The sequence below is a fragment of the Sturnira hondurensis genome, unplaced genomic scaffold (genome assembly GCF_014824575.4).
Source record: "Sturnira hondurensis isolate 20B ecotype Veracruz unplaced genomic scaffold, ASM1482457v3 Scaffold0022542, whole genome shotgun sequence".
Classification (NCBI taxonomy): Eukaryota; Metazoa; Chordata; class Mammalia; order Chiroptera; family Phyllostomidae; genus Sturnira; species Sturnira hondurensis.
Genome location: NW_028095173.1, coordinates 661,959 through 673,973, shown reverse-complemented (window position 1 = coordinate 673,973; position 12,015 = coordinate 661,959). Strand labels below are relative to the sequence as shown.

At 35.9% G+C, this 12,015-nt stretch overlaps 1 protein-coding gene across 3 annotated transcripts in view; it reads left to right on the top strand.

The window, feature by feature from the left end:
- Positions 1–8,020, top strand: part of COPS4 (COP9 signalosome subunit 4) — a 40,392-nt gene extending 32,372 nt beyond the window's left edge. The window contains exons 8-10 of one of the 3 annotated variants that reach the window (XM_037035620.1): positions 2,134–2,249; positions 3,469–3,553; positions 7,505–7,992. In XM_037035620.1, the coding sequence (XP_036891515.1) occupies positions 2,134–2,249; positions 3,469–3,553; positions 7,505–7,638 (335 nt within the window). In that variant the 3' untranslated portion in view covers positions 7,639–7,992. Of the gene's footprint in view, positions 1–2,133; positions 2,250–3,468; positions 3,554–7,504 lie in introns of all 3 variants that reach the window. The other 2 variants (XM_037035623.1, XM_037035621.1) reach the window with 2 other exon arrangements.
- The last annotated feature ends 3,995 nt before the right edge of the window (positions 8,021–12,015 follow it).

Here is a 12,015-nt window from a genome sequence, read left to right as displayed (position 1 = left end):
CATAAGTTTTTCATTTTTTTTGAGTATATACTTAGGAGTAGAGCTAGGGGTCGTGGTGACTCTGTTTAGTCTTCTGAGGAGTTGCCAGACTTTCCCAAAGTGCCTGCTCCATTTTACGTTACTGCATCAGTGTCTGAGGGTTTCAGTTTCTCGTATTCTCTCCCACACTGTTATTATCTGTGTTTTTTAATTGCCCATCCTGCTGGGTATGAAGTGGTATTGATTTACATTTCCTTCAGGGCTAGTGTTGTTGAGCACCTTTTTGTGTATCTTTAGAGAAATGTCTATTCAGATCATTTGCCTACTTTTAAATTTGATTATTTGTCCTTTTATTACTAAATTGTAAGAATTCTTTATATATTCTAGATCCGATCCTTATCAGATAAATGATTTTCAATTCTCTCATTGTCTGTTCTTTCTTTTTTGATGGTGTCTTTTGAAACACAAAAGTTTTAAATTTTGTCGAAGTCTAACTTACCTGGTTTTTTCTTCTATTGCTTGTGCTTTCAGTGTTTTATCTAAGAAACCATTGCCTAGTCCAAGGTCATGAAGATTCTGTTTTCTTCTATAAGTTTTCCAGCTGTTACTCTTGTATTAGGTTTTTTATTCATTTCGAGTTAATTTTTATATATGGTACAAGATAAGGTCTCACTTTATATGGATATCCAGTTTATTGCAGCAACATTTTTTGAAAAGACTATTACTTTTCCATTGAATCTATTGTATTAGCATACTTGTTGACAGTCAGGTGACGCTAAATGTGAGAGATTAGTCTGGATTCTAAATTCTGTTCCACTGTTCTGTATGCCTGTGCTCATGCCAGAACCACAATGTCTTGGCTGGTATATCTTTGTAGTAAGTTTTAAAATTGAGAAGTGTGTCTTCCAAGTTTGTACTTTTTGAAGATTGTTTTTGCTCCTCTTGATCCCTTGAATTTCCATGTGAATTTTAAGATCAGCATGTCAATTTTTGCAAAGATGCCAGCTGGATTTTTGATAGGGATTACATTGACTCTGTAGAACAATTTGGGGAGTATTACTATCTTAACAATATCAAATCTTTCATGTTTTCCCATATATTTAGGTCATTATATTTGAAAGTTGCTAAGAGAATAGGTTTTAAAAGTTCACATCATAAGAAAAAAATTTGTAACTAGGTAAGGTAATGGATCTTACCAAAAATTATTATGGTAATTATTTTGCAACATATACCTATATTAACTCGTTATGCTGTATACCTTAAACTAACACCGTGTTATATATCAATTAAATCTCCATAAAACTGTAAAGAAAGAAAAAAGAATTGGGTGAACCCAGCAGTCTAATACCTTCAGGATGGGGCCTTAGCTCCAGAACTTCATCAGGCCCTGTATTACCTCATTTAAGGGAAGATGATATACATGAAGGGTTAGCTTTCTCTACATTCAATACATTTTTCACATTTGCTTTAGAATAAGCAAATGTGAAAAGTAGAATGCCCAAAAGAATAGAGATATTTCTATTGAGTGATATGTATTGACTTTATTAAGCTTACAGAACAGGTTGCATTATTGTTTTTGCTGCTGTTTGCTAATAACAGTTAGCTTATAGCAAGAAAAGTTACAAATCTGCTAGCTAGCCTAAGGTAGCAGACCTTCAAACTCAAAATGTTAAATAAATCAATTCAGCTAATTAGTATTTACTTGCCAATCACTCATTTTCCAAATATGTTATTTATGTTTAATTGTGTATTATTCAAGCTGTATCAAATAAGGCACTTGAGTTATAGTTAATGTTTTGATGGGCCCTGGCTGGTGTAGCTCAGTGGATTGATTGCCACTCTTTGAACTGAAGGGTCGCTGTATTGATTCCCAGTCAGGGCACATGCCTGGGTTTCAGGCTGGGTCTCTAATTGTGGGGTGCCCAAGAGGCAGCCAATTGATGTATCTCTCACATATGGATGTTCCTCTTCCTCTCTTTCTCTCTCCCTTCTCTCTTCTCTAAAAATAAATAAATCTTAAGAAAAATAAAGTTTTGATGGGAATAAAGACAATGATTACGATTTATTAACTGCTTAGAAATTTTCAGAAAAAAATTTGAGAGTGTAAAACTAGTTTCAAACTTATTATGACTGTCTTATTTATATTTATTTAAGGTTCTAGCATCTTGGATAGAGCTGTAATTGAGCACAATTTGTTGTCTGCAAGCAAATTATATAATAATATTACCTTTGAAGAACTTGGAGCTCTTTTAGAGATCCCTGCGGCTAAGGTATTTTCTTGTTTCCAATAAATAAAAAGGAAGTTAAGAGACTAAATTATTGATGTAGAGAGAAAATAAAATATATAATTGTTAGATATTGGCAACTGCAACAAAAATACACATAAAAAGCCTCAAATAAATGGAAATAAATTATTTGAATGTTAAAATAGTATTATAGTGGAATTGTCCTTGTTTTTGTTTATGTTTTATGATAAAGTGGCATAGAAATCTTAAAAGGTTTCCAGATTATAATAACCATTTTGTGAGAATATCCTTGCTTAGAGTCTTCAAACTTCATAGTGGTTTCTGATTTCTGACTAACTAAAGATTTTGATAGATGCCTATTACTTCTATTTTCTGCCCTTAGATTGGTTAAATATTTCTTCTCTTTGAGAGAATGACTATAGTAATACACCATGTTGTAACTTCTGTGTTTGATTTAACCTAAAAAGTTGACTGAGTTATTAGAGACTTAATCCCATTCTTTGTAACGACAAGGATTTAGTTGGCTGTGTACAAATCCAGACAAAGTACCAATAGTATTTAGATGGTATTTCAAGTATCACTTACAAAACATTCTCTTAATTTTATAATATTTAAAAAAATTGTTTTGTTTATTCACTTTTAGAGAGAGGGGAAGAGAGGGAGAAAGTGAGGGAGAGAAACATTGATTGGTTGCCTCTTACACACCCCTAATTGGGGACCTGGCCCGCAACCCAAGCATGTGCCCTGATTGGGAATCAGAACTGCAGTCCTTTGGTTCACAGGTTGGTGCTCAATCCACTGAGCCACACGAGCCAGGGCAGAAATATTACTTTCTTAAAGAGTTTTTGGGTGATAGATGCTATGAAAATTGAAATGAAATAAAAGAACAAAAACTCGGATTTTTTTTGAGGTGGGAATCTCAATGAGAAAAAAAATTGTTAATTTGATTTTAAGCAGAGATACAAATTGGTTAGAAGGCTAGTTCTTGTTCAGAATCTCACAAGCAAAATATATGTCAGTTAATTTAAAATAATGATAATGGGTTGTTCCCAGAAATAATTGGGGTGATATAATAGGAAGATTTATAAAATTTGCTCTTATAATGAATGGCATTTGATAATTACATTTGTAAGCTGAGTGATGGTTAGCTAAACCAAGAGCTTTCAGTTGTCTTATTAAATGTGAATGTGTTAGATAAGATAAATAAAGTGTCTAAGAATGAATTTATTTTTTATTTAAACAGGCAGAAAAGATAGCATCACAAATGATAACAGAAGGACGAATGAATGGATTTATTGATCAGATTGATGGAATAGTTCATTTTGAAAGTAAGAAGTTTTGCTTGTTTTGTCCTAATAAAATATCAATGAAGTGTTATATACTTGTGATTAAAACATGTTGAACAATTTCTGTTGACTTAGAATCTTACTACTGGAATAGGCTTATTACCGAAATAAATAATTTAAAATATATTTTTTGTGAACTTATATTCATGGACCTATTTTATGCAGCATTTTCTGTGCCGTGGAAAAATTTGAAACTGAAATTGTCATTTGTGATTTACAAATGCTGCATTTGTAAATTGTCATTTACTCATCACACATTTATTGAACACATGCCATGTAGTGGGCATGTAGAAATGCCAGCGCATTTTCTATTCAGCAGGTCGTTAAACTAATGGAGGCAGGCGGGTAAGTAGATCTCTTTACTTTCTCATTTTCTAATACCTCCTCAACCCCTATTCCTATGTCATTTACAGCTTGGACTTTGCTGTGCCCAGAATCTACTTGTAAAATTCCACTTGTAAAATTTTAGTTTGAAATATCCCACTCTGACCATAACTGTTTTTCTCTCTTTCTAGAGGTCTGTCTCAGTTACTTGCCCTTCAACTCTTGCTCGACTGGATTGCAGCCTCTCGTCTGTTGACCCTTTTACCTTCTTTCAGTTAGCCCAGCCCTTTTTTATCTTTAACGTTCTTCTTGTCCAGTTTGGAATCTGATTCATTATTTCATTACTCTTTTTTTTTTTTAAATTTTATTTATTTATCTTTAGAGAGGAAAGGAAGGAGAGAAGGAGAGAAACATCAATGTATGGTTGCTTCTCTCAAGTCCCCCCGCCGGGAACCGACCTGCAACCCAGGCATGTGCCCTGACTGGGAATCGAACCGCAATCGTGTGGTTCGCAGGCCCACGCTCAATCCACTGAGCTACACCAGCCAGGGCTATTTCATTACTCTTTTACACATGCCCCAAAACACTTGTCTGTCCTGTTCTGGCTGTCCAGCAAAACTTTACCTTGAACAAACCTATTCTCCATCTTTCCCAGGCCTATACTTGAGTAGCTAACTGATGTCAAAGAGTCAGAACACCAGACAAATTGACCACCACTGCCAATTCAAGCTCAAGGGTCCTCAACACTACCTGGGATTCTTGTTACATTTTTTACTCTATTCTTTTTCCTACTCTGCAATGATTATTTCAGATTCCGTTTTTCTTAAATCTCTGCCACTTCCGCTTTCATCTCAGCAGATGCCCTTGTTTCATATTTCACAGAAGAAAAAAAGCTGTCAGTGTGAGATTATCTTCTTTATCAGATTCATAAGATTCATAAACTTACAAATGTTAAATATAAATCTAATTCTGTCTTTTTCTTCCTTAATGTTGTCCTGGAGATGGTTTTTGTCTCCCGCTCCAGTTTTGTTTTTGTTTTTTAAGATTTTTATGTATTTATTTTTAGACAGAGGGGAAGGGAAGGAGAAAGAGAGGGAGAGAAACATGCATGTATGGTTGCCTCTTGAGTGCCCCCTACTGGGGACCTGACCCACAACCCAGGCATGTGCCCTAACTGGGAATCAAACCAACAACCCTTTGCTTTTGCAGGCCAACGCTACACCAGCCAGAGCCCCTTTCCAGTTTTCCACTTGTGTTTTGGATCTGTTTTCTGCTGCTGCCATTATCCCTCCTTCCTAAACAAACAAACATTTTTAGGAACCTGAGCTTGGCAGTTATTTTTTGTTTTCATCTTTTTTCTGTTGGCTTCTTTCCATCAGTTGGGGTTTTTTTTTTTTTCAAGATTTTATTTATTTTTAGAGAGAGAGGAAGGGAGGAAGAGAGGGAAACATCAATGTGTGTCATACCAGCCAATGAGGGTTCTATCCATCAGTTTTAAACATACTTGGGTTTTAACAAAAATTCTTTTACCTTTTAGGCTCATCTTGACTTTTAAACGTATTAGGGTTGATCATTTACTCCCTTTTGATGCCTCTCTCCCCACCCCCATCATCTTGATTTTTGTCCTGTCCTTCATCTTCATCTCTTCCTGATTTCTTTCCTACTCTTCCAGGTATTCTTCTTAGTCATCTTTGTAGTAGATTCTATAAGCCCTTTAAATTTAAATATTGAGGCTACTTGGGGCTTCTTGGCCTTTTCTCCTCACTCTACTAAGTTTCCCTAGGCAGTCTCTTCTATTCCCATTGATCAGTTACCATCTCTATGCGGGCAATACTTGCGTATACTTTTCTAGAGTAAGTCTTTCTTCTGAGTCCCACATGCAGTGGTTCTAATTGATTTTCAGGCATTTCATACCTGATTGCGTCATGGGCAGCTCAGCACGAACACATCGCCAAATGAATTCATTCTCTCTCCTTTCTGCCTGCCTCCCACATCAACCAAACAACCCACCAGCCATCCAGAAACTACATTGTTCGCTTTCTCCAGCATTCCTTCACCTTCATGTTTCCTCTTTGTTGGCCAGAATTCTTTCAATTTTATCTCCTGGGTGTATCTGGAACCTACAAACTTTCCTGCATTTCTTACTGTCACCAGCTTATTCTGAACCCCATAACCACTTCTGGGCTTAAGAAATAAAGATATGAGAAAAGATAAAGATATGAGGGGAAAAAAGCTCCTAACATTTTTGTCCTCACATCTATAATTGTTCCTTTCTAATGTAGGTGCCCTAGTGCAGTCAGAGTGATTATGATCTTTTAAAAATGCAAACAAAAAATTTTAAAAATTTATTAAATTGTTACTCTGTTTCTTGACACTCTGATGAATGGTTTCCCATTGCTTATAGAACAAAGTTCTACAAAGTCTCCAAAAGGTTGTCTATATTTTTTTTATAGCTTTCTCTTTCCAATACAACCAAACAGGTCTTTTTGCTTTTTTCCCCAATGTTGTAAATTCTTTCCCACATCAAACATTTTGAAGTATTCACTCCTTTCCACAGTCTCTCTAACCAGTCACCAAATGAATAGATAACTTAAGTTAATGTATACCAACTTGTTAGAATATGTTTCTAATTTTCTTAGATTTAAAAAATACAATGATATATATGCTCATTGTAACAAATAAAGCATTATAAGAATAAATGAAGAATTAATAAAATATTTTTATTTCTACTTATATTCCTCTATCTCAGTTCCCCCACATAACTAATATTAGCCTACAGTCTTGTGTGTTTTTCTACATGCTTATACAGATGAGTAAAAACATAGATTTTTAAAAATAACTTTTAATTATTATTATTTATTTATCTTAGAGGGGAAGGGAAGGAGATAGGGAGAGAAATATCAATGTATGGTTGCCTCTCGTGCATTACCTGCCGGGAACTGGCCTGCAACCCAGGAATCAAACCAGTGACACTTTGGTTCACAGGCTGGTGCTTAATCCACTGAACCATACCAGCTAGAGCAAGTTATTTTATGTCCTTGATGAAGATTTAGTTCGTTCTTCATTGATTCTGTGCCCATTTTTTGTAAAGTTCCATTATTTTAAATGGAACCCTCCTCTCTAATTTTCATTTCTAACTGTATATTGCTTGTATAGAGACTAGATTCATGATGAGTTGTTATTTGTTGTTTGCTTTGGGTTTAAATAGTAAAATATTCATTCTTGAGAGTCAAAGCGAGGCAGCCTGGAATATATAATTAGATTTACTTTTCCCAGTAGATGGCAGTGTCTTATGAGTCATTGGTGATAGCTTCACTGAAGCTATCTTTTTATTGTAGTGGTTGAGGTTAGTGGGTTGGTTTTATTTTGTTTTCATGAATAATATTTGTGTGTACACATTTTTATTTTAAATCACTTTGTGCCAGTGATTTTAGGTAGTTTTCTTAACTTTTGGTTTATTAACTTAATTTTATTAACCAAGATTTTTGGAGTAAACTCTTTAAAAACAGTAATATTTCTATATTTATTTTTTAAGTTATATTTGCTGCAAATACAAAGGAATAATTTCAGTTTTTTGCATTATTTCTTTCTTTCTTTTTTTTTTTTTAGCTCGAGAAGCCCTTCCAACATGGGACAAACAGATCCAATCGCTTTGTTTCCAAGTGAATAACCTTTTGGAGAAAATTAGTCAGACAGCACCAGAATGGACAGCACAAGCCATGGAAGCCCAGATGGCTCAGTGACTCCTTGCAAAACTTCTGTGCACACTACGCCTATTTCCATGTTGTACAGATTAATTTCACTATCTCTAAAACATTTGCATATCTATTTCAATCCCTTTTATGCTGGATTCCTCTTAAAAGACATTATTAGAGCAGAATATACAAACATTGAAAAATATGTAGTTCCCATGTATTCAGGGTCTCTGTGTATCAAGGTGACTCAGATGTTTTGAAAGCTTTTACTTTAAACAGAGAAGTGAAAATATCTGTGGCTAAAAAGTTTGGGATTTGTGATAACTTTGTAGTCATGTAAAACTTAAGTGCTTTGTGCCTCTCCAAATGTGGTTATTCTAATAAATGGAGAAGTGAGCCAAATTAAAGTAGTACTTTGTTTTTAATTAGAGAGCAGTGTTTTTTCTTCCTTTTTCCTTTCAGTTAAGCAGATAATTATACCTTATTCTAGAAATGCAAAGATAAGCCATTATGCCTTTTTTCCAGGAATTCTCAGTCACTGAGCCAATAGATAATGAGTATAATACTTACATAATAGTTGTACCAAGTATTGGCACATTTAGCAGAGAAAGATCAAGGAAGACTCCTCAGAGAGGATTATTTCAACCTAACTTTATCGAGAAATTGGGAAAAGACTTTCAAAAAAGTTTGTGGGCGACTATCAGTTCCAGCTCCAGCACATAAAGAGCTTGTAAATTATCACTCCACACAATGTGAAGATAGCCGAGGAGGCTGAAAGTCAATGGCTTTTATTAGCAATACCAGAGAATTGAGGTCACAGAGCAAAGCACTTCTCCAAAAACTGGAGAGACAGGCAAATAGCATCACAGTAGCAATTATCTTTCTAGAAATAGAATCTACTTGAGCCAGTAACTGAGGTGAACAGTGAAATGGTAACTGACAGATTACAGGAGGAAGCCTACTATAGACTAGCTTGACAGTTAAAACCCCAAGGGCCCACTCTCGGAGAAGTCCCCATACTTTCTAGAATTTACCCTTAGAAACAACGTAAGTTCTCATGATTAAGTAAGATTAGGGATTCCTCTGTGTTTTAGACAGAGCAGAGGAGAAGAAAGTAACTCTTTTGAAATACACCCAGATCATTTCCCATGATAAAGGCTGTAAGGGAAACTACTTTCTCAGAGCCTCATCTGATTTGGGGAAAAGGAAGATAAGTCCAGGCTCTGTTAGCATTTCTGCATCACATCAAGAGGAAAAAAGGGCTAGGAAACACGTTTGAAGGTCACAGCCCAGGGACTCAGAACAAATAAAAAATAGAGGTATAGCCATGGCCTGTGTGGCTGATTCAGTTGGTTGGAACAATTATCCTGCAACCAAAAGGTTGTGGGTTCAATTCCTGTTCTGGGCTTGTGCAGGAGGGAACCAATCAGTGCTGATCTCTCTCATCAATGTTTTTCCCTCTCTTAAAAAACAATGAAAAAAATGTCCTCAGCTGAGGATTAAAAAATTTAAAATAGAGGTATAACCATAAAAGTATAGAATACTTACCCTGTAGAGCATAGTCAGCAGGTTATAACAGAGCTGGAAAACCTTTTAAGTAAGATTTCCTAGAGAAACAACACAACAAAGAAGAAAAAAAGGGAAATAGAGGAAATAAGAACAACACTTAACAGCTGTAGCAAACATTAAGTGCAGCATAACTCCTATCCAGATTAATATGAAACCTTATACTAAAGCCTAAATTACCTCAGTTTCTATTACTTGATTGCATTATGTCTGGCTTTAATCTAAAAGAATTACAAAGCATGACAAGACAATCTGAAGAGACAAATTAAGCATCAAAACCAGACTCAGGTATGGTAGGGATGTTGGAATTACTAGATCAGGGGATTAAAACAACTATTGATCTGCTAAAGGCTCTAATGGAAAAAGTAGACAACATTCAAGAACAGGTGAGTAATATAAGCAGAGAGATGAAAACTAAGAAATTAAAAGGTGATGCTACAACCAAAAAATCACCACAACAGAAATGGAGATGCTTTTGAGCCTCATTAGACTGGATAATGCCTGAGGAAAGATCAGTGAGCTTGAAGATATGTGAATAGAAACTTCCCTGCATCTAAGATAACATATCTTTGAGATGTCAGGGTATTTCCTTTTCCAGAGGTCTTGAAGGCAAAACTGTAGGCACCAGAGCATAAAACCACCAGAGCACCAGACCACAGAATGCACCATTGTTATCTTGTTCCCCCACCTCCCCACCGGTACCCCCACACCATGTCTGTGTATTGTAGATGTTAATAATGATTCTTATCTGCCACTGTAAAAAAAGGGTGAGTTTCTTCATCTTTATTCAGTTCTAGAGATTTCCACACTTTGCTTTCTCCTGCTTCTTTAATTTACCACCAATGGATTTCATGTACCTTCCTTATGTTTTCTCCTTTGATTCTAAGTGCATAAAAGGAACTCAAAACTGCCATTTGTAGGATGTCCAGTCCATTGCCTGCAGACCTCATGTCGCCCAGGATAGCTATGAATGTGGCTTAACACAAAAGTTGTAAGTTTACTTAAAATCTTTCTTTTGCTTATCAGTTTTCATTATTGTTTGTGTGTTTAATGTGTGGCCCAGGACAAGTTTTCTTCCAATGTGGCCCAGAGATGCCAAAAGGTTGGATACCTCTGTCGACATTTTCTCAGTCTGTTGAGACCTTGCTTCTGAGCATGTCCTCAAAAACTTGACTCAAATAAACTGTTTTTAATTGAATTTATTGGTGTGACGTTGGTTCATAAAACCAAAATAAGCTCTTATAAAATTTTAAAAAAGAGAAACTTCCCAAACAATACAAATAGGAAAAAAAAAGAAGAAGAAGAAACAGACGTGGCCATTGTGGCTCAGATGGTAGGAGCGTTGTTCCATAGCCAAAGGATTGTGGGTTTTATTCTGGATGGGGCACGTGCCTGGGTTACAGGTCCAATCCATCATCTAAGCACAAATGAGAGGAAGCCAAGAGCCCTGCCCAGTATGGCTCAGTTGGTTGGAGGGTCGTCCTGTACACCAAATGTTTGCAGGCTGGTTTTCAGTTAAGGCACACGTCTAGGTTGAAGTTTCAATCCCTGGTCAGGATGCGTACAGGAGGCAACCAATTGATGTTTCTCTCCCACATTGATGTCTCTCTCTCCCCCTTTCCTCTTACTTTAAAATCAATAAACATATTTAAAGAAAAAGATGGAACAGAATATCCAAGAAATATAGGACAATTATATATGAAGTGTAACAACATAGGAATGGGAAAACCAGAAGGAGAGGGAAAAAATGGAACAGAAGAAATATTTGAAATAGTAAATGCTGACAATTTTCCAAAATTAATGATAGACACCAAAGCATAGATCTGGGATGCTTGGAAAACACTGCATTATAAATACCAAAAAATCTACACCTAAGCATATCGTTCAAACTGCAGAAACCAAAGATGAAGAGAAAATCTTAAGCCATGGAGGGTAAAACACCTTACGGAGGGGCATGGGTGAGAATTATATTGGATTATTTGGATAGAAACCTTGCAAACAAGAACAGAGTGGAAATAAGATGGTAATAAAAACCCCTCCAATAAAGGATTTTACCCATCAAAATTATTCTTCAAAAATGAAGGAGAAATAAAGACTCAAAACTGAAGATATTTGTTGCTAGATCTGCCTTGTAAGAAATATTAAAAGAGGTTCTTCAGAGAGAATGAAAGTGGTATGAGTTAGAAACTTGGGTCTACATGTAGAAAAGAAGAGCTTCAGAGTAGAAACAGTGAAGGTAAAATAACTTTTTTTTATTTTTAGATTGCCTAATATATAACTTTGTTCAAAATAATAAGATATAACAATTTTGGGTAATTATACCACATGGATAAGTGAAATGAATGACAGCAATGACAGGAAGAAGAAATTGGGAATATTCTGTTGTATGGTTAGCTACACTACCCATGAAACAGTATAGTATTATTTATTTACTTATTTATTTTTAAAATATATTTTGATTAAGCCATTACAGTTGTCCCATTCCCCCCTTCACTCCCCTCCACCCTGCACACCCCTCCCCCATCATTTTCCCCCCCTTTTGTTCATGTCCATGTGTCACAAGTTCTTTTTTTTAAATATATTTTATTGATTATACCATTACAGTTGTTCTATTCCCCCCCTTCAATCCCCTCCACCCACACCCTCCCTCCCCCACCATTCTCACCCCCTTAGTTTATAGCCACGTGTCTCAACTTCTTTCGATTATATATTTCCCCCACATGGAGGGTTAGAAACAGAGGGGTGGGAGGAGGAGAAGGGGGGAGAAGGCACAGAACATAGCATAGATGGTAGGTAGAAAATAGATAGGGGGGAGGGCGAGAACAGTGGGGGAAATATAGAATCGAAAGAACTTGAGAC